The following is a 24192-nucleotide window of genomic DNA, read 5'->3' as shown; positions in this document are numbered from 1 at the left end:
TAACCATGGTACCCCCCCCCCCAAGGTTCTGTGCTGCTGCAATATGTCGATGATAATGTTACTGTGTAGCATGTCAGCGGAGGCCAGCATTCAGGATGGTTTATCACTGTTATAATGATTGTCAGGATGTGGTCACAAAGTGACACTTAAGAAAATGCAATGGTGTAAAATGCGGGTTGAATACTTGGGCTTAGTCCTCACGAAAGGTGAAAGGAGAATCAGCGCAGAAAGAGTCCAGTCTATTGCGGGTTTGGTCACCCCGCACACCAGGAAAGAAATGTTGTCTTTTCATTGGTATGATAAACTACTGTAGACATTGGATTCCTGATAGCTCCTACTATGACAATGTTTTGAGGCAAGCCACTCTGGACGAAAATCTAGATTGGATTAAATGGTCTTCTGAAATGTACAATGCATTTGATTATTTTAAATGTTAACTCATGTCGAGTCCAGGGCTGGGCCTCCCTGACTATAATATGCCCTTCAACATGTTTGCACGCCAAAATTGTAAAACCATGGCGGGTGTACTGACACAAGAAAACGGAGGCAAGTTGCGTCCTTGTGCGTTTTTCTCAAAGGTAATGCCCACCCCTGTTCAAGGGATGCCGGCATGTCTGTGTTCTCTTGCAGCCTGTGCTATGATGGTACAGTTGGCAACTTCTTTCACAATGGGACATTACACCATTTTGCACACCACTCATGATGTTGTGGGCCTACTCAAGGGCATCCACACTCAATACAGCGGGCAGCTGAGCTCATTGCACTCACTAGGGCATGTATTCTACATACTGATAGTAGGTACACACATGGGGTAGTGTGGGACTATGGTATGATTTGGCAGAGGAGAGGATTCAGGGCAGCAGATGGTAAGGATCATGTCTCACAGGGCAATGCGCTGGCAGATAGGGTGGCAAAATGAGTGGCCAAATGCAACCCCACAGGTTTGTGTAACCATTGGGAGATGCCATGCCTGACACCTCCAACCCCTGAGATGTTGCAAATACTTACTGATCTTCAGTGGTATGCCACTAAACATGAACAGTAAGACTGGTATTATCCAGTATTGCAGAAAAATCGTAAGACAGGATTAGTCTGCGAAGAGGGGAAGCTATGCATCCCCCAACACAGTGCTTCCATCTTAATAGCACATTTCCACGGAGTAGGACATAAACAGCATTAAGATACTCATGGGGAGGCCTTTCCCCACCCCCTGGGCCCAATGATAGTGCAGGGAGGAGACCTTGATTTAATAAGGGAAGACTATGTCACCAAATTGATACAGGTACTTAACAAAACTGAGGACAAAGTTGCTTGTAAGTCTCCCTCTCTTCCACAAGAACCTACCCACCCATACAGGGTGGGGGATGAGGTGGTGGTCGAAACACTGAAGAAAGGAAGAGCTCCAGGTGATTTCGTATATGACCCACCTACTACCGTGGTTGCAGTAACCAGAACAGCTGTGCTAACTGAACAATCTCCAATTTGGATACACGCCACCCGAGTGAGGCTTGTGAGAGAAAGAGAGGAGGCAGGAACGGAGGCAGACAGCCTTGGCCTTGAAGAAGGACGAGAGGTACTAATGGGGGCAGACAGCCCTGACCTCCAACGAGGCCCAGAGGTACTAACGGAGGCAGACAGCCTTGACCTCGAAGAAGATACAGAAGGGGCACTAATGGAGGCAGACAGCCTTGACCCCCCACGGGATGACGCAGTCGGAAAATTCCTCGAGATGGCTGAGATGCAGTGCCTTAATACTTGCAATTTTGTGTCTCCTACTTACTGTCCCACGGCTGTGGAACAGACAGACATACCTGAAAACGGAATGCAGAGGGGAAGACAATCTGTGGAAGACAAAGGAGAACTTATGGCTGTACCTGGCCAAATCTCTGAACTTAACTGATTTCTGTCTCCAAACCACTTTATCTGCATCTAACATTTTGGAGACATGTCTGGTAGCAGTCCCCACCCCAGTAGATGTATGGACGGGGCTCCTACGTTCCCAATGGAATGACACAGACTTGGAGGATCACGATGTTAAATATGGATATGTAAATCCTTATCATGCTTGTTATAACTGTCCTACATATGAGACTCTGCAAAGTAATATGATAGAAATAATTACAGGTCTAGTTACAGCGGCAGAAATATGTTATAATTTCACCTGTGATGAGACATTATTGCCTCCCTGCATACAAGCAAAAATGCAGAACAAGAGTAAGCAAAATATTTGTGATAGAGATCTAGGTAACTGTAAAAAAGATGGTATCAGAAAAAAAATATGCAATGTAATAGTACAAAAACAGTACCATCCCTAGACAAACATGTATCTCTACCAACAGGATGGGTATTGGCCTGTGGAAATTGTAGTTTCACGTACATACCGGCCAATATTACAGAGGGACCCTGTACAATAGCTAGGTTCACATTAGCAATAATACCACTATTCCCAGCAATGCAGACATGACACACGAGAGACACTTCCCTACAGCTACCGGAAAATTGTGAATCTTCTCTCTAGAGCAGAATATATGGGTACCAGGGTTGGCCATATATAACCACAGGACAATATCAAAACTTGCCTGTTTTATGGTAAAACAGATACATTTCACTAGTGCAATTCTGCAAGATATGCTGTTGGATATACAATCATATAAAAAAAGCTATCTTGCAGAATACGGCAACTAGTGACAATTTTTTGCTTCAACATGGTATAGGTTGCTCAGCGTTCGCAGGGATGTGTTGTTTCAATTTATCAGATCACTCCCGTGGAATAAAAGATAAAATAGGTCAATTAGAAGAAATGATAAAACATATAAAACAAGATGTTGACCAAGGTTGGTGGGACTGGCTTTTTAGCTGGATACCTGACTTTGGTCAAATAAGGTATGTTTTAGGAGTGGTACTCGCTGTGATCGCTGCAATAGTGTGTCTCTGCTGTTGTCTACAGTGTGTGCCCTCCCTTCTTGCCGTATGTAAAAATGTGGCCGAAAGAAGGGTACACTCAACATTCCTCTATACTCCGGTAGAGGTAGAAGAGGTAAACACAACCTCAACAAAGCTTGAGGGTTATACTCCTGAAGGGTATATGGAATACCTAAAGGCTTACAAGCAAACAAAGGAAGAGCAGAGAAAGAACCATATAGTATAAGGTATATATATAAGGTTCTAAAGAGGGGAATGATGGGGTATAAGTAACTCCATTTTGTCCTTTCAGCAACGTGTATTACGATTATATTTTGGCCAGTGCACTTCCAAAATCCCCCTTCCCCCCTTTGGAATGTGAGAAACTTCCTGTGCGGTTTCAAGATACCCATACATTCCTTAGTTCTTACCTTATAGGGTCATCTTGGCTCAAATGCACACTGGCCTATGTGTGTATACCTGATTGGTCAAATGCTGTTACTATAAGTCATCTATTATGTTAATGCAGAGCTCATGTGTGTTCATACTATAGGTCAAACAAATGCTAACATATGATTGGATGTAAAGAAAGTTCAAAAGGCTGGGTAACTTTCTTTAACCTCTTCAGTACACAGGGCGTACAGGTACGCCCTTATGTCCTGATACTTAAGGACACAGGGAGTACCTGTAAGCCCTGTGTATTTCTGATCACCGCCGTGCGGCGGGCGGTGATCGGAAGCCGGTGCATGCTTAAATCCCGTGACCCCCCATGTCGGCGATCGCCGAAAACCGCAGGTCAATTAGGACCTGCGGTTTGCGGCTTTTTACTGTGCGGGCGGCGGCGTATTACTCATACAGCCAATGCATTCCAATACAGAAGTATTGGAATGCATTGTAAAGGATCAGACCCCCAAAAGTTCAAGTCCCAAAGTGGGACAAAAAGTGAAGTGAAAAAAAAGTTTCCCCCCAAAAAATTTAAAGTTTCTAGTAAAAATAAACAAAAACGTAATTTTCCCCAAATAAAGTAAAAAAAAAAAAAAGGGAAAAAATAGGGGGACAAAAAAATAGACATATTAGGTATCGCCGCGTGCGTATCGACCGGCTCTATAAACATATCACATTACCTAACCCCTCAGATGAACACCGTAAAAAATAAAAAATAAAAACTGTGCTAAATAAACCATTTTTTTGTCACCTTACATCACAAAAAGTACAACAGCAAGCGATCAAAAAGGCGTACACCCACCAAAATAGTACCAATCTAACCATCACCTCATCCTGCAAAAAATTAGCCCCTACCTGAGACAATCGCCCAAAAATTTTAAAAAATATGGCTCAGAATATGGAGACACTAAAACATCATTTTTTTTGTTTTAAAAAAGCTGTTATTGTGTAAAACTTACATAAATAAATAAAAAGTATACATATTTGGTATCGCCGCGTCCGTATCGACCGGCTCTATAAAAATATCACATGACCTAACCTCTCAGATGAACACCGTAAAAAATAAAAACTGTGCTAAATAAACTATTTTTTGTCACCTTACATCACAAAAAGTGTAATAGCAAGCGATCAAAAAGTCATAAGCACCCCAAAATAGTGCCAATCAAACAGTCATCTCATACCGCAAAAATCATACCCTACCCAAAATAATCGCCCAAATACTGAAAAAACTATGGATCTCAGACTATGGAAACACTAAAACATGATTTTTTTGTTTAAAAAATGACATCATTGTATAAAACTTACATAAATAAAAAAAAGTATACATATTAGGTATCGCCACGTCCGTAATAAGTTACTTTATAAAAATATCACAATCGCCCAGAAAATAAAAAAAACTATGGCTCAGAATATGGAGACACTAAAACATCATTTTTTTTGTTTTAAAAAAGCTGTTATTGTGTAAAACTTACATAAATAAATAAAAAGTATACATATTTGGTAGCGCCGCGTCTGTATCGACCGGCTCTATAAAAATATCACATGACCTAACCCAGTGGTCGGCAAAGTGCGGCTCGTGAGCCACAAGCGGCTCTTTAGACCCTTCAATGCGGCTCTTTCCCACGGCGACCCATCCTGCACTACAAAGGAATCAGTGGCGGGAAGCAGCTGCTTCAGAGCCCGAGCTCAGAAGGGGCCCGGGAGCAGTCACTGTACTTCGTCACCCCGGGCCCCTGTGAGAGCAGCTGACTTCTCCTGCATCGGGTCCAGAGTCCTGCACTTGCACCTCTGTCACTGACCTGACATCAGTGACATTGCTCCGCCTCTCCCCTCCTTAGTTCTTATGATGGACAGTGACCAGCAACAGGACGGCCCGACGTGGGCGGAGCTATAATAGCCACACCCACTTTCTACCCGCGATTCCTGCTGCCTGAAGTTGAACCTTCCCTGCCCAGCTGCTGCTGACCATCAGGTTGGATTGCCACAACTGCACCAGTGATGTGAGTGGCAGGGGAACTGGGGTTATATTCGGCTTTCCCAGACTGGGCACATGTGACCTGCAGGACAGTAGGAAAGCTGGGTGAATTATATCATGAAATGTCATCCAGCTTCCCTGCTATCCTGCATGGCACAAGTGCAGAGGCATTAGAGTATGGGGGAGAGGCACAGCAGGAAAGCTGGGTGTCTATATATGTGTATTGTATATGTGTGCGTCCATGTATGTGGTGACTGTGTGTATGAATGCATCCATGTATGTGGAGAGTGTGTGTATGAGCGCGTCCATGTATGTGTGGAGAGTGTGTGTATGACTGCGTCCATGTATGTGTGGAGAGTGCGTGTATGACTGAGTCCATGTATGTGGAGAGTGCGTGTATGACTGCGTCCATGTATGTGGAGAGTGCGTGTATGACTGCGTCGATGTATGTGGAGAGTGCGTGTATGACTGCATCCATGTATGTGGAGAGTGCGTGTATGACTGCGTCCATGTATGTGGAGAGTGTGTGTATGACTGCGTCCATGGCTGCAGTATGAAAGATACAGAGGCTAAAATACTTGTGGATATGTAGAGGTAAATCAGACAGGTCTACTACAATTGCAGCGCAGGTTTTAAGGGGTTGAGTTGAATATAAACTCCGTCGGCAACTGTAAATGTTAAAAAACAAAGTCGTGCTAAAAATGATAGTAAATAAAAAGTCACAAAATAGCCATATAAGAGGGGTTTTTGCACAGGAGGAGGCGGTTTGTGAAGAAGTGTGTGTGGGGGGCCCCGTACAAAAATTTGCTGTGGGGCCCAGTCAGTTCTAGTTACGCCTCGGAGAGAAATCGAATCTTGCCTGTGGGTGTCACAACCAGACAGCTGAGAAGCTCTGACAGAGGCCTTTCAGAACCTCCTCCTTGAGTTCTCTTTGTTGTACTGTTCAGTTCCTCATCTCGTTAGCCTCTCTCAGCTGTCATGGAGTTAGACTGATTGCTGTCCTTTAAATCCCTCCCCATGGTGCATTGCTGGGCGGCTTATACTTCCTGTGCTGTGCATGCTGATCTTGTTTTCCTGTCTGCTACAAAGTTAAGTGCTGAACATTTATCTGTTATTTTCTGTTTGCTGGATCCCAGGTGACCCCGACTCCCTCCGTGTCTGGAGTAGGGAGCCGGTGGTCGTGTCCCCTCACTATTGTAGGGTGTTCAGGGGTATATAGTCGAGGTATGTGGATATGCAAACCTCCACCTTTCGGATCATTGCATAGGCTGAGCAGCCAGGGATAGTCTCAGGTCTTGTGCAGGGGTCTCCCTTTTGGTTCCTCAGCTTTGGATCCACTCAGTCATATATGCATGTTGCTTTGTCTTGTTTCCTGTACACCGTCCGTGACAGTGGGACGCATTTGTGTTCCACAAAGCAAGAGAGGGCGTGTTTGCTAACTAGTTTTAGCGCATGCACTACTTTTTTGCGGTGCGGAGGCACAGCCAGAAGCACTCTATAGCACTCATATCCCGGATCCTGGACCCATTGAAGTGAATGGGTCCATGATGCGGGCCAGCCCGCATCATGGACCCATTTACTTCAGCATACGCTTCCTTCCTATATATTTTAGGTTTTAAAAATGTGGCTCTCAAAAGAAATTTTAATCGTGGTTTTGGCGATATTTGGCTCAGTTGACAAAAAAATTTGCCCACCACTGACCTCACCTTACATCACAAAAAGTGCAATAGCAAGCGATCAAAAAGTCATATGCACCCCAAAATAGTGCCAATCAAACCGTCATCTCATCCCGCAAAAAATGAGACCCTACCTAAGATAATCGCCCAAAAACTGAAAAAACTATGGCTCTCAGAATATGGAGACACTAAAACATGCGATGTCAATACGATAAGGGTAGCTGCTAGGCCAGGACGACAGGATCAGGGAGCAGGTCACCTCCAAGCACGTCCCTAATTCCTACCCTGACTCCTAACCGTATGAGCCAACCCAGTTGGTAGGAGGGCTCATACTCCGGAACCTAGGGTCCCTACTAGCCCTCAGGAAATCCCTGGACTAGGAGCAGGGTAAGACGACCTGTTCCTCCAAGACACGGACGATCAGGAGTCTCACTGGCCAAGGAGCAAGGAGAGGGGAAACATATACAGCATATGGATATGGCAGGTGAGTTAAACCAGTACTACACCTACCTGCCACAGACACGCTGACTGGAACCTGTGCACAAGTACTGATGTCCACAAAAACATTAAGGACATAGCACACACACAAATCACACAGGTATCCAGGACACCCATTGCTGCAATAAATATAAAGAGCATAAAAACATCTTCTTAACATCATAAGTTCATAACATATATTTTATGACCACAAGGGTGGCCCTCACTGGATAGATGGCATATAAAGACCAGGAAGATGACTCCAGCATATAGCATGGCTGGAGTACCCCTCAGCTACAGGCATCAGCAGAAGCTAAATAGCCCAAGCAGCCACACCCACACACACATACTAGGAAAGGAGTTATCCCTTCCAACACCAGACAAGGTAAGTGTCACTTAAAGGGGAAATGCACACACAACTAAACCCTGTGCACACCAAACATAGAAAGTGAACACAATCAAACACACGTTGCCAGGTGCAACCGCATGCCTTGACAGTGAGCCGCCTAGCAACCAGCTCAGGCTGCTACACTGCCAACAACATCATGTTGCCAGTGGCAACCACACGTGAGGCAACAAACAAACTGCCCTCACCTGAGGTAGAGAACAAAGAGCAAACCGCTGACAACTGCATGCGACACAAAGAGTCACGACCAATACCATAGTCGTGACACACTGGTGGTGTACTGGCACTATTAGCAGTGGATGTCATCTTTTGATATGGCCAACATTAGAGGCTACTCAGATGCTGACTATTTATCTCCTTAGATTCTGTGGTCCAAAAAATGATGGCACCTAAAGAGCTTTACAAAGGGAAGGGGCTCATTCTGTAAGTAAAGTGGCATTGAAAATTGTAGCTGTAAAATTTGTATGTAATGGAAGTTTAATAATGGTACAGATAATATAGTTTTTCTGGTGTGGTGGATGATGAGGCAGTAATTAGAAAGTGTGACCTCCAGCAATCGTCAGTATTCTTGCAGGGCATATTGAATTTATGCCTATCTGTAAGAGAATAATAATTTCAGAAGGTGATCAAGAGTGCCATGGACTACCTAAATTCTGGTATTGAGTAGTCCTACTTCAACAATATTAAGGAAAAAAGTCATTGAGTAACATGGGTGAACAAATTAGGCAAATATGTCAAATAATGTAACCATTTTATGACCAGGGGTGTTTTGGGTCTTCTTGTCGAGAGGAAAAGTTTCAACCTTTATAATGCTGCACTTTAAAGTTGATTTTTGCCACAGTCAATAGCAACTGCCACATCTAAGTGGTTTTAGGTAGGCAAATCCCTCTTTCACCCCCATTGTCACCCACATTGTAACTGTGGAGAGCTGAAAGTTATTATGGACGCTGGAAACCTCCACTACTCCAGGTTTGCTATATAAGGAAGCCTATTAAGTCCCATCAAAGGCAGGGTTTATTAGGCTACATGGCAGTGTAAAATGACATGACATAATACACTGCACTAGATCAGTAGTACAGTGTATTATGTAAATGTTCAAAAGATCAAATGTTCAAGTCGCCTTGTAGAAGTAAAAAAAAAATATAAATGACAATGACATAAAATATAAAGAAAAAGGATTTTTTTTAAAAACACCCTAGAGATAATTGGGAGCAGCAGCAGTACAGTGGGAATGTAGAAAGGGTAGGGTAATCGTGACATTTGGCTGCAATAGTAGCAGCAGCCTTAGCATGGAACAGACAAGGCAAATGTGTGTGCGGCTGTTTAGGAGTAGTAGTACAGTGGCATGCAAAAGTTTTGACACCCCTGGGCAAAATTACTATTACTGAACAGTTAAGCAATTTGAAGATGAAATGATCTCCAAAAGGCATAATGTTAAAGATGAAACACACTTTTCAACATTTCAAGCAATATCAATGTATTATTTTGGTTTTGTAGAATTTAAGATCCGGATGCGGATCCGTCTGACAAATGCATTGAAATACCGGATCCGTCTCTCCAGTGTCATCCGGAAAATAGCATGCGGCATTAATATTTTTTTGCATTTTTAAAGGTCTGAATCCAGATCCGTTTTGCTGGAACACTTAATGCCGGATCCGGCACTAATAAACTTCAATGTAAATTAATGCCGGATCCGGCATTCTGGCAAGTGTTCAGTATTTTTGGCCGGAGATAAAGCTGCAGCATGCTACGGTATTTTCTCTGTCCAAAAAACTTCAAAGGGACTGAACTGATGCATCCTGAACAGAATGCTCTCCATTCAGAATACATTAGGATAAAACTGATCAGTTTTTTTTTCCGGTATTGAGCTCCTGTGACGGAACTCAATACCGGAAAACAAAAACGCTAGTGTGAAAGTACCCTGAAATTGCCTTCTAGGATTAAGGCTTGTTCAAAATTATCATTACAATAATTGTTAGGAAAGGCCCAGTGATGCAAATTTCAAAGTTTTATAAATACCCAGACTCCTCTAACCGTTTTTCTAAGCAGCTCCCTAACACTCTGAAAATGAAAATGGTTGAAGCCACAAAGCAGTAGAAGGCTATAAGAAGATAACAAAGCATTTTCGGGTTGCCATTTCCTCAGTTCGGAATGTAATTTAGAAAAGGCAGTTAAAGCCTCATTCACATGTCAGTGTTTTGATCAGTAATTTCCATCAGTGATTGTGAGCCAAAACTGGGATTGGAGCCTCCACAGAGATAAGGTATAAGGGAAAGATCCGCACCTGTTCTGTGTTTAGAGCCACACCTGGTTTTGGCTCAAAATGACTGATGGAAATCACTGACCGAACACTGACGTGTGAATGAGGCATAACAGGAACAGTAGAAGTTAAGAAAAGGTCTGAAAGACCAAGAAACATTTCAGAGATAGCTGCTCATAGGATTGCTAAAAATGCAAATCAGGACCCCTAATTGACTACAAAATACCTTCAGGAGGATTTAGTTGTGGTAAATTTTTCTATTGTTCAGTGACACCTGCACAAATATGGTCTTCATGGAAGAGTCATAAGAAGAAAACCTCTCCCGAATCCTCACCACAAAATTCAGCATCAGAAGTTTGTAAAAGAACATTAAACAAGCCTGATGCATTTTGGAAATAAGACCTGTGGACCGATGAGGTTAAAATAGAACTCTTTGGCCACAAGGAGCAAAGGTATATTTGGAAAAAAAAGGGCACCAAATTTTTTTGAAAAGAACACCTCTGCAACCATTAAGCATTATGCTTTGGGGTTGTGTTGCATTCAATGGCACTGGGAACATTTTGCTGATAGAGGGAAAAATTGATTCAATGAAATTCCAGAAAATTCTGGATACAAACATAACACCAACGGTAAAAAAGCTGAAGTTGAAAAGAGAATATCTTCTACAAATGGACAATTATCCTAAACACACCTCAAAATCCACAATAGACTACCTCAAAAGGCCCAAGCTGAAATTGTTCTTCCACCGTATCTTGTTGCATCAGAATGAACGTCTGCTATAAGATAAATATCAGGGAGATGACATAGTTTATGCTGCAGTTGTCCCTACTGACAAATTTTGTGACCTCTTTGAAGGGCTTCAGTGTGTGACAGACGTCTCTGATAAACTGACACTGCCTGATCTCAAAACATACTCCCTGCTGAGGTGCATAACAAAATCATTCATCAATTTTTTCAGGAGCTCTCCTTGTATTGCAGAGTCAGTCTGGGAGAGTTGCTATGCCAACCAGACAAGCCTCCGTTGTGGAACCTGTCAGTATGACTGGAAACCGAGCCAATCAAGTTTACGCTGTGTCTAATCATAAAGCGAGGCGGGGTATTTAAATCAGCTGTTCTCAATCATTAGTACCTGGTATTTTGTTTGTCTAGGCTCTATACTGTGTGTTTGCTGTCTTTTTCTCTGGTATTGACCCATGGCTTGTTTTTGGATTATCAGTTATCTGCTGTGTTCCTTAACTCCAGTCCTCAGGGCCCACCTGCCGGTCATGTTTTCAGGACTTCCTTAGTATTGAGCGGGTGATCTAATTAATACCAATTCATCAGGACTCACCATGGTTATTCATAATCTCCTGCTCTCCCCGCCCATCTGCTGATGACTGGCAGTTCTCTCCTAGACAAAAAGGGAGAAAACTAGGTAGAAGCCTGTCAGTCATCAGCAGGTGGGCAGGAGAGCAGGAATTCATGAATAACCATGACTCTTCTCAGGTAGATTTGACTCTTCTCAGGGCCTGGGCTGCAATGATTATGATGCTGGTTCTTGGCAACCACTTACTATTAGCTGATGTGTGACACACCGCTGAAATCAGCATTTCTGTCACTACTTTATACTGCCCTCAGTACGGTCAGCATAAAGTTGATGACAGGTTCCCTTTAAAGGCTGTTTTTTATTATTGTATTGTACTTATTTTGAGCAAAAATATATTTTTTAAATTGGTCTTTATTAACAATATGGAATCCTTTTTTGTGTACATAGAGTAGCTGACATGCTCTACTGGCTGCCTGTGGATTTTTTTCCCATCATCTGGGGAGCAGACTGGCTTCATATCTCTGCTCTCTCATTATAAACACTCATTGAAGCTCAATCCTTATCTTACTGATAAGAATGTGGTGTAAGGGATCGTCTCTTTTCAGAGGGTCACACTCACAGATATCTCACCAGACAACGGATTTTCATGTCCAAACTGTGCATTTATTTTGACAGTCTTCTTATAAAGGATAGTCCAGTTAAACATCACTGGGTGGGGTGAGGTTCCCGCACCGCCAACACTTAAAACACAAATAAACTCCTAAAGCTACCTAAACAAAATACGTCCCTACCTCACTCATAGAGCACAGTTTACACATGGACATTATATGCGGCTTTCCTCAGCCAACATCAATACTGCAGCCTCCAGGCTGTGGCAACTCCAGTACCTTTTGGGGGAGTGTGGCCCAGTAGTCCACCAGAGGCTGGGCATGCAACCCTCGTTTTCTAGGTGTTGCTAGGTCCTCCAAACCTCAGGCTATTCAAAGCCTTGTGGCCCCTCAGTCGTCCTGACTGAGACCACACACAGAGCCTCTGCTTCACAAAACAGTCTCGCTCTCCCTTCTCATACTGACCTACTCTGAGGCGCTTTATGCAAGCCTGATTACAGCAGGCCTCACCTGCGATCATCTCAGGTAGAAAGGAAAACCCATACTGGAAGGGTGTGGACTGGGAACTCCCTCTACCAAGCCTAGCCACCAGTCCACATAAAATCCAGCCCAGAAAATGTATACAGAAATGTCTCAGCAAACTATGCTTTGCTGAGACTACTGCCACTCTCTGGATTTTATCTGTCTCACCCATCTGAGGTACCTGAAGTGGGACAACACACCTTCCAGCACTGTTCACATTACCACAGTGGCTTAAATAAGTGGTTATGATCTCTTAGCAATTTAGAGATAAGGTTTATTAGATGAAAGTAAAAGTACGGTCACACAGTTAGAAAAACAGTTACCCCTTTGCAACAGAATGGCTCAATATAAAGGCCAATTGAAAATATGATTTCTAGCCAAAAATGAGTAAAATGCAATCGTAAACAAAAATTTTATACAAAGGTGTACATAGCCTTTAAGCACAGTGTGACCTGATCAAATTCCTTAAAATCTACAGGTACACGATTATTTAAATTTTTGTGGTTTGTAACAAATCAGATTTGTTTAGAATCTATTTGTTCATCCTTAAAAACCCACGTAATTGATATTGGTAATTGGTAACGACTTTGTCTTGCATGACGAAGGAAAACTTTTTTTTTAATGCTAGAATTGCTTTTTTATATTTGTCCATTTACCCTTATGTACCCTAAAATTGTACAAGTATAAAAAGCAAATACTTCCACAAGAAATGAGCCCTCCCATACCTGTGTCAATGGAAAACTTATTTTAATGGCCTCCGGACCATGTAACGCACGGATTTGTCCTGGAGGCGGTCGATTCATTCCTCCTGGACACATCCGTGCGTCATCTCGCGAGAGGCGAGACTTCCTGTGAACGCGCGCACATAGGCGTGCACGTTCACAGGATCGCAAGTTAAGAGACAGGATCTACAGCCTGCCAGCGGCGATCGTTCGCTGGCAGGCTGGAGATGCGATTTTTTTAACCCCTAACAGGTATATTAGACGCTGTTTTGATAACAGCGTCTAATATACCTGCTACCTGGTCCTCTGGTGGTCCCTTTTGCTTGGATCGACCACCAGAGGACACAGGTAGCTCAGTAAAGTAGCACCAAACACCACTACACTACACTACACCCCCCCTGTCACTTATTAACCCCTTATGAACCCCTGATCACCCCATATAGACTCCCTGATCACCCCCCTGTCATTGATCACCCCCCTGTAAGGCTCCATTCAGAGGTCCGTATGTGTTTTGCGGATCCACACATCCATGGATCGGATCCGCAAAACACATACGGACGTCTGAATGGAGCCTTACAGGGGGGTGATCAATGACAGGGGGGTGATCACCCCATATACACTCCCTGATCACCCCCTGTCATTGATCACCCCCCTGTCATTGATCACCCCCCTGTCATTGATCACCCCCCTGTAAGGCTCCATTCAGACGCCCGTATGTGTTTTATGGATCCACGCATCTATGGATCGGATCCGCAAAACACATACGGACGTCTGAATGGAGCCTTACAGGGGGGTGATCAATGACAGAAAGGTGATCAGCCCATATAGACTCCCTGATCACTTCCCTGTCATTGATCACCCCCCTGTAAGGCTCCATTCAGAGGTCCGTATGTGTTTTGCGGTTCCACGCATCCGTGGATCGGATCCGCAAAACACATACGGACGTCTGAATGGAGCCTTACAGGGGTGTGATCAATGACAGGGGGGTGATCATCCCATATACACTCCCTGATCACCCCCTGTCATTGATCACCCCCTGTCATTGATCACCCCCCTGTCATTGATCACCCCCCTGTCATTGATCACCACCCTGTAAGGCTCCATTCAGACGCCCGTATGTGTTTTACGGATCCACGCATCCATGGATCGGATCCGCAAAACACATACAGACGTCTGAATGGAGCCTTACAGGGGGGTGATCAATTACAGGGGGGTGATCACCCCATATAGACTCCCTGCTCACCCCCCTGTCATTGATCACCCCCCTGTAAGGCTCCATTCAGACATTTTTTTGGCACAAGTTAGTGGAAATTTTTTTTGTTTTTTTTGTTTTTTCTTACAAAGTCTCATATTCCACTAACTTGTGTCAAAAAATAAAATCTCACCATACCCCTCACGGAATCCAAATGCGTAAATTTTTTTAGACATTTATATTCCAGACTTCTTCTCACGCTTTAGGGCCCCTAAAATGCCAGGGCAGTATAAATACCCCACATGTGACCCCATTTTGGAAAGAAGACACCCCAAGGTATTCCGTTAGGGGCATATTGAGTCCATGAAAGATTGAAATTTTTGGCCCAAGTTAGCGGAAAGGGAGACTTTGTGAGAAAATACAAAAAAAATCTATTTCCACTAACTTGTGGCAAAAAAAAATAATTTCTATGAACTCGCCATGCCCCTCATTGAATACCTTGGGGTGTCTTCTTTCCAAAATGGGGTCACATGTGGGGTATTTCTACTGCCCTGGCATTTTAGGGGCCCGAAAGCGTGAGAAGAAGTCTGGGATCCAAATGTCTAAAAATGCCCTCCTAAAGGGAATTTGGGCCGCTTTGCGCATCTAGGCTGCAAAAAAGTGTCACACATGTGGTATCGCCGTACTCAGGAGAAGTTGGGGAATGTGTTTTGGGGTGTCATTTTACATATACCCATGCTGGGTGAGATAAATATCTTGGTCAAATGCCAACTTTGTATTAAAAAATGGGAAAAGTTGTCTTTTGCCAAGATATTTCTCTCACCCAGCATGGGTATATGTAAAATGACACCCCAAAACACATTCCCCAACTTCTCCTGAGTACGGCGATACCAGATGTGTGACATTTTTTTGTCGCCTAGGTGGGCAAAGGGGCACACATTCCAAAGAGCACCTTTAGGATTTCACAGGTCATTTTTTACACATTTTCATTTCAAACTACTTACCACACATTAGGGCCCCTAGAATGCCAGGGCAGTATAACTACCCCACAAGTGACCCCATTTTGGAAAGAAGACACCCCAAGGTATTCCGTGAGGGGCATGGCGAGTTCCTAGAAATTTTTATCACTAGTTAGCGGAAAATGATGATTTTCTTTTTTTTTCTTACAAAGTCTCATATTCCACTAACTTGTGACAAAAAATAAAAAATTCTAGGAACCTAAAGGTGCTCTTTGGAATGTGGGCCCCTTTGCCCACCTAGGCTGCAAAACATTGTCACACATCTGGTATCGCCGTACTCAGGAGAAGTTGGGCAATGTGTTTTGGGGTGTCATTTTACATATACCCATGCTGGGTGAGATAAATATCTTGGTCAAATGCCAACTTTGTATAAAAAAAATGGGAAAAGTTGTCTTTTGCCAAGATATTTCTCTCACCCAGCATGGGTATATGTAAAATGACACCCCAAAACACATTCCCTAACTTCTCCTGAGTACGGCGATACCAGATGTGTGACACTTTTTTACACCCTAGGTGGGCAAAGGGGCACACATTCCAAAGAGCACCTTTCGGATTTCACCGGTCATTTTTTACAGATTTTGATTTCAAACTACTTTGCACGCATTTAGGCCCCTAAAATGCCAGGGCAGTATAACTACCCCACAAGTGACCCCAAGGTATTTCGTGATGGGCATAGTGAGTTCATGGAAGTTTTTATTTTTTGTCACAAGTTAGTGATATATGAGACTTTGTAAGAAAAAAATAAATAAATAAATAAATCATCATTTTCCGCTAACTTGTGACAAAAAATAAAAAGTTCTATGAACTCACTATGCCTATCAGTGAATACCCTAGGGTGTCTACTTTCCGAAACCATTTTTTTTTTACCCAAACATTTTTTTTTTTATCAAAGACATGTAGAACAATAAATTTAGCGAAAAATTTATATATGGATGTTGTTTTTTTTGCAACATTTTACAACTGAAAGTAAAAAATGTCATTTTTTTGCAAAAAAACGTTAAATTTCGATTAATAACTAAAAAAGTTAAAATGTCAGCAGCAATGAAATACCACCAAATAAAAGCTCTATTAGTGAGGAGAAAAGGAGGTAAAATTATTTTGGGTGGTAAGTTGCATGACCAAGCAATAAACGGTGAAAGTAGTGTAGTGCAGAAGTGTAAAAAGTGGCCTGGTCATTAAGGGTGTTTCAGCTAGGGGGGTTGAAGTGGTTAAAAAGTTTTAGATCTTGTAATATGGCAAAAGTGAAAAAGTGTTTTTATTGTTCAAAATTTGTAAAGCTTAACAAAATCTATATACCACATTTTCCACTTTATAAGACCCACTTTTTCCCCCAAAAAAGTTTCATTATGAAAGCACTCACTAGTTTCCAGGAGACGTGGGGAGCTGTGACTGTAGCGCTGTATTCACCGCTCCCTGGTCTTCCTTCGGACACCACATTGCCTTGACTGCATACAGCATCAGGTTGTAGTGCACGCACTATGATCTGACATTTTACGCACTCATGTCACAGTCTGATCTAGGGGTCTGATCTGATATGGGAGTCTGATCTGCAATGGGTGTCTGATCTGAGGTCTGATATGGAGATCTGATAAAGATTGGGGGTCTGAGTGATGAAGATTAGGGGTTTGTTCTGAGGTCTGATGATCCAGAGCATATCTTTATCATGTGATCAGCGACCTCTGGCACTCCAGCTGTAGTGAAACTACAACTCCCAGCATGCACAATTGCTTGGCTGCTCTCAGAACTCTCACAGAAGCGAATGGAGCAGTCTGGGAGTTGAAGTTTCACAATAGCTGGAGTGCCAGAGGTTGCTGGCCCCTGGTGTACACCATAAAAGAAAATCCAAAATGTAAATCAATGCTTTTTAGAACCCCCTCACAAAAATAAAGTTATACAATAAAGTATATATACCCCCAAAATGGTGGCATTAAAAAAATACTACTCATTCTACATTAAAAAAGCCCTCAGACAGCTACATTGATAGTGAAATAGAAAACGTATGGGTCTTGGTATGTAATGACGTATAAAAACTGTAAAATTTGCTTGGTCGTTAAGGCTAAAAAATTGTCTGGTCACTAAGGGGTTAAAACACAAAACACATGAAAACTACTCTTAGCCCAAGATCACTATTTCATTTTCTTTTGTTTGCCATTCTTTCTCATGAGTAGTTTTTTGAGTAGTAATTCAGAATAAGGCCAGCTGCACTGATTTTCAGCAGTTCTGTAAGCACTGGGGCAGATTCATCACGGTCTCGCCCCTGTTTATGAAGCCTCAGCCCCTTGCACCACTTTTTCTGACACAAACTAGTGTGATGAACAGAAAGTGGACAGTGCTTCAGTCACAGACTGCTGATCACGTATCAAATATATAGTTCGTATTCAGAGAAATATCTGTACTTTATTCAGTCAGTAAATGTAAAGCTGTTATAACAAATTGATTGCAATAATGTATTAAAGAAAATGTAACATCAGAAATTGATCTATTGTTTAAATCACTTTTTTCTGAATTTTTGGCTAGTTTTTTTTAAATTTTTCCAATTTCACCATCTATGTTAAAGGGGACCTGTCACCAAAAAATCGCTTATTAAGCTGTTAATAGTACCTTATAGTGCTGCAAAGTAGTGTCCTAATGCACTTTTTCTTCGTTTAGCCGCATTTAGCCTCCTTGAGAAATCGATGTTTTATTCAGCCGCTGCCCCGTGCTTCAAGTCAGGTTTGAAGTCAAGGGGGCAGCGGCCTAGGCGTCTCCAATCCTGCTCTCCCCGCCTCCTGCCGCCTTTATTGACACGCCGGATCTCAGTGCTGAGACCGCGCTCCCAGCCCGCATGCGCAGTAAAGGGCTGCTGTAGCGCGATCCCAGCTCCGGCTCGTACACTCAGCCGGCTTCAGTTTCGGGCGCATGCGCAGTAGCGAAACTGAAGCCGGCTGAGTGTACGAGCCGCAGCCGGGATCGCGCTACAGCGCGGTCCCGGCACTGAGATCCGGCGTGTCAATAACGGCGGCAGGAGGTGGGGAGAGCAGGATTGGAGACGCCTAGGCCGCTGCCCCCTTGACTTCAAACCTGACTTGAAGCACGGGGCAGTGGCTAAATAAAACATTGATTTCTCAAGGAGGCTAAATGCGGCTAAACGAAGAAAAAGTGCATTAGGACACTACTATGCAGCACTATAAGGTACTATTAACAGCTTAATAAGCGATTTTTTGGTGACAGGTTCCCTTTAAAGAAATGTATACAATCCTGCAATTTTCACACTGGCCACCAGGCCAGTTAAGACTATGTGTTAAGACTTCCTGTCTTTTGAGAGTAGCTACATGGACCATAGACACAATGGACATCAGCTAACCCCATTGCCTTGTATAGAAGAGTTTTCTAGGCATTCTATGTGAACTGTGCAGAGGTCAGGAGGGAGTTGTGATATCACCTATTGCGAATGGTGGATTCTGTGTTATCTATATATAGAGATGTTACTTGTCATTGTAATTCTGCCTGTAGTGATAATTATTATTATTATTATTATTTATTATTAAAGCGCCATTCATTCCATAGCGCTGTACATATGAGAAGAGGTATACATACATAATACAGACAATTGCACTTATCATAAACAAGACGAGTTACAAACTGGTAGAGAAGGAGAGAGGGCCCTGCCCGTGAGGGCTTACAATCTACATGATAATGACTTTTAAAAAGTTTCCTGTACAGAACAGGAAATCATGACCTAGTGGCCAGTGTGCAGGATTATATACTGCCTGTCCAAAAAAAAAGTCGCCACCAAAAAAAAAAGGTCACACATTCTAATATTTTGTTGGACCGCCTTTAGCTTTGATTACGGCACGCATTCGCAGTGGAATTGTTTCGATAAGCTTCTGCAATGTCACAAGATTTATTTCCATCCAGTGTTGCATTAATTTTTCACCATAATCTTGCATTGATGATGGTAGAGTCTGACTACTGCGCAAAGCCTTCTCCAGCACATCCCAAAGATTCTTAATGGGGTTAAGGTCTGGACACTGAGGTGGCCAATCCATGTGTGAAAATGATGTCTAATGCTCCCTGAACCACTCTTTCACAATTTGAGCCCGATGAATCCTGGCATTGTCATCTTGGAATATGCCCGTGCCATCAAGGAAGAAAAAAATCCATTGATGGAATAACCCGGTCATTCAGTATGTTCAGGTAGTCAGCTGACCTCATTCTTGGAGCACATACTGTTGCTAAACCTAGACCTGACCAACTGCAGCAACCCCAGATCATAGCACTGCCCCCACAGGCTTGTACAGTAGGCACTAGGCATGATGGGTGCATCACTTCATCTGCCTCTCTTCTTACCCTGATGCGCCCATCACTCTGGAACAGGGTACATCTTCACTCATCAGACCACATGCCCTTCTTCCATTGCTCCAGAGTCCAATCTTTATGCTCCCTAGCAAATTGAAGTATTTTTTTTCTGGTTTGCCTCGCTGATTAGTGGTTTTCTTATGGCTACAGAGCTGTTCAGTCCCAATCCCTTGAGTTCTCTTCACATTGTGCGTGTGGAAATACTCTTACTTTCACTATTAAACATAGCCCTGAGTTCTACTATTGTTATTCTTCGATTTTATTGCACCAAACGTTTAAGTGATCGCCGATCACGATCATTCAGGATTTTGTTCCCGCCACATTTCTTCCTTGAATATGATGGGTCCCCACTATCCTTCCAGTTTTTAATAGTGCGTTGGACAGTTCTTAAATAACTTGTTGCCAGCTGAAAGATAATCGCCCATCCAATAGGAGGCTCATAACTACAGTATTTGTTTAGTTAAATCCAGGTGGTGACTTTTTTTTGGGACAGGCAGTGTATATATGTTTTAAATTATAGTGACATGGAAAAACCTTAACTTTATATGCTGTTTGACTTCAAAGCAAACTAAAGCTGTAAATGCATTCCTAAATATGCATAAGCTAATAATCTCACCTATGATTCCAAGTTTCACCAGAAACATCTGTGAAATTCCAAGTGGGAGACCAATAAGATAGTAGCCGATTACATTGGTAATAGCTCCAATTTTTTGCCTTCCTAATCCTCTTAATACTCCTCCACTGGAAATCTGGAACACAAATTTTAGGTGTGTTTAATAAATAAATAATAAAGTGAAATTAGCAGCAAATTACATTATGTCGGCTTGCCCTGCTACTTCAGACAGGCACAGGCACTGCTCCACTCACTCTGTGTCCGGCACCAGGCTGGGGGCTCTTGTTCTGTTTGTCTATTGAAACTCACCTCATTCTGCAATATAGCAAGGGTGAAAACCTTCTTTGATTCTGTGTGGAGGTACTAATGTGATAATCTGTTTTTGCCATATAGACCGTGCTCTTTGTCCCATTCTCTGCTTGAGCAATAGGTTTACTAGCTTGCTGGATTCTACAAATGTACTATAATCTGTATTTGTGTCCATGTAATGACTTTTGCCTGATTCCTGGATCCTGAATCTCTACCACCTGACCTATGCCTGATCACCATACTGATCTTGTGCTGCTTGCTCTGACTTCTAGACTGTTGGTCACCCGAACCCAAAGTTCTGAATTCACCCGAACTCTCCCTGCCCCAACCCCGGCCTGTTACTGACTAGACATCGAATTCTAGATAAGGGCTCATGCACACGTACATATTTTTGGTCCACATCTGATCCGCATTTTTTGCAGGTCAGATGCGGACCCATCCACTTTAATGGGGTCGCAAAAAGATGCGGACAGCACATCCGTGTGCTATTCGTATATTAGTTCCGCAGCAAAAAAAAATAAATATATATACAGTACAGACCAAAAGTTTGGACACACCTTCTCATTCGAAGAGTTTTCTTTATTTTCATGACTATGAAAATTGTAGATTCACACTGAAGGCATCAAAACTATGAATTAACACATGTGGAATTATATACATAATAAAAAAGTGTGAAACAACTGAAAATATGTCATATTCTAGGTTCTTCAAAGTAGCCACCTTTTGCTTTGATTACTGCTTTGCACACTCTTGGCATTCTCTTGATGAGCTTCAAGAGGTAGTCACCTGAAATGGTCTTCCAATAGTCTTGAAGGAGTTTCCAGAGATGCTTAGCACTTGTTGGCCCTTTTGCCTTCACTCTGCGGTCCAGCTCACCCCAAACCATCTCAATTGGGTTCAGGTCCGGTGACTGTGGAGGCCAGGTCATCTGGCGCAGCACCCCATCACTCTCCTTCATGGTCAAATAGCGCTTACACAGCCTGGAGGTGTGTTTGGAGTCATTGTCCTGTTGAAAAATAAATGATGGTCCAACTAAACGCAAAACGGATGGAACAGCATACCGCTGCAAGATGCTGTGGTAGCCATGCTGGTTCAGTATGCCTTCAATTTTGAATAAATCCCCAACAGTGTCACCAGCAAAGCACCCCCACACCATCACACCTCCTCCTTCATGCTTCACGGTGGGAACCAGGCATGTAGAGTCCATTCATTCACCTTTTCTGCGTCGCACAAAGACACGGTGGTTGGAACCAAAGATCTCAAATTTGGACTCATCAGACCAAAGCACAGATTTCCACTGGTCTAATGTCCATTCCTTGTGTTCTTTAGCCCAAACAAGTCTCTTCTGCTTGTTGCCTGTCCTTAGCAGGGGTTTCCCAGCAGATATTCTTCCATGAAGGCCTGATTCACACAGTCTCCTCTTAACAGTTGTTCTAGAGATGTGTCTGCTGCTAGAACTCTGTGTGGCATTGACCTGGTCTCTAATCTGAGCTACTGTTAACCTGCGATTTCTGAGGCTGGTGACTCAGATGAACTTATCCTCCGCAGCAGAGGTGACTCTTGGTCTTCCTTTCCTGGGGCGGTCCACACGTGAGCCAGTTTCTTTGTAGCGCTTGATGGTTTTTGTGACTGCACTTGGGGACACTTTCAAAGTTTTCCCAATTTTTCGGACTGACTGACCTTCATTTCTTAAAGTAATGATGGTCACTCGTTTTTCTTTACTTAGCTGATTTTTTCTTGCCATAATACAAATTCTAACAGTCTATTCAGTAGGACTATCAGCTGTGTATCCAGCTGACTTCTCCACAACACAGCTGATGGTCCCGACCCCATTTATAAGGCAAGAAATCCCACCTATTAAACCTGACAGGGCACACCTGTGAAGTGAAAACCATTTCAGGTGACTACCTCTTGAAGCTCATCAAGAGAATGCCAAGAGTGTGCAAAGCAGTAATCAAAGCAAAAGGTGGCTACTTTGAAGAACCTAGAATATGACATATTTTCAGCTGTTTCACACTTTTTTGTTATGTATATAATTCCACATGTGTTAATTCATAGTTTTGATGCCTTCAGTGTGACTCTACAATTTTCATAGTCATGAAAATAAAGAAAACTCTTTGAATGAGAAGGTGTGTCCAAACTTTTGGTCTGTACTGTATATAGAACATGTCCTTATATAGCGGACAGGATGTTCTGTTACGCAAAATGCAGAAAACACACATCCGGTATCTGTGTTTTGCAGACTGCAAAAATGGCAATGGTTATTTTTGCAGTCTGCAAATTGAGGATCTGCAAAACACAGATACTGGTTGTGTGTGTTCCTCATTTTGTGGAACGGAACGTCCTGCCCTCCATAGAACTGTCCTATCCTTGTCTGTGCATGAGCCCTAAGGGTTAAATGGTGAATACCTGGGGACTGCCAGGATAATGCCATTAGGATTAGCCCAAAGTGAAACTGGTTGGTTGATGCAGTGGTTTCGCGACCACTGCCCCTAACAGACATCTAGCCAAATTCTAAATTTGAATTTTACAAGACTGGATCAGTCTTATTTACCTACTGTTTTCTCTTTCAATATAAAGCTGTTGTGCATGTGTAAAAAAGTAAAACTAACCCTAAAATGTTCTTAAATTATATCAATGGCAAAAATTTTAAACCTAACAGTGTTGGCCCTGGTTGGTTACAGAGGTATGAGGGAGGACTTGTAGAGAGCGATGGAGGAGAAAGCACATCTATTAAAAATATTGTGTCCACTGTATTAACTGAGAAAAATGAACTGCCAGATGAAAAATGAACTGAAGATGAGTGTAAAAGTAAACTACCCATTAAAAGTGGCCTGTCTGACCCAGGAAGAAGTGCAGTGGCGTCTTAAATAGATTAAAATAGATACCAGGTCCAGAAACATGACAACTGTAGAAGCCAGTACCATAAGCTGCTGCCAAAGCCAATAAGATTATGGGTCGCATCAAAAGGGGCATAGATGCCCGTGATGAGAACATAGTCCCACCACTTTTCAAATTACTAGTCTTACCACACATGGAGTACTGTGTACAGTTCTTGAACAATTCTCCTTTGAACAAGACAGACATAGCAGAGAGGGAGAGGGTTCAGAGGAGGGCAACTAAGGTAATAAATGGAATGAGTGGACTACAGTACCCAGAAAGATTATCAAAATTAGAGTTTTTTAGTTTAGAAAAACAACAACTGAGGGGCTATTTAATAGCTATGTATAAATATATCAAGAGTCAGTACAGAGATCTCTCCCATCATCTATTTATCCCCAGGACTGTGACGAGGGGACATCCTCTGCGTCTGGAGGAAAGAAGGTTTGTACACAAAAATAGAAGAGGATTCTTTATGGTAAGAGCAGTGAGAATATGGAACTCTCTGCCTGAGGAGGTGGTGATGGTGAAAGAGTTCAAGAAG

The 24192-nt window shown here is 42.7% G+C and overlaps 1 protein-coding gene across 1 annotated transcript in view; it reads right to left on the bottom strand.

Moving 5' to 3' along the window:
* Positions 1 to 24192, bottom strand: part of LOC122923573 (multidrug and toxin extrusion protein 2-like) — a 198032-nt gene that overhangs the window by 54586 nt on the left and 119254 nt on the right. Inside the window, exon 14 of the mRNA XM_044274422.1 lies at positions 20463 to 20595. Coding sequence (XP_044130357.1) covers positions 20463 to 20595 — 133 coding nt within the window. The remainder of the gene's footprint in view (positions 1 to 20462; positions 20596 to 24192) is intronic.

This window comes from Bufo gargarizans, unplaced genomic scaffold, assembly GCF_014858855.1.
Source record: "Bufo gargarizans isolate SCDJY-AF-19 unplaced genomic scaffold, ASM1485885v1 original_scaffold_1746_pilon, whole genome shotgun sequence".
Classification (NCBI taxonomy): domain Eukaryota; kingdom Metazoa; phylum Chordata; class Amphibia; order Anura; family Bufonidae; genus Bufo; species Bufo gargarizans.
The sequence above is the reverse complement of the archived record's forward strand: the minus strand, read 5'-3'. Positions and strand labels throughout refer to the sequence as shown.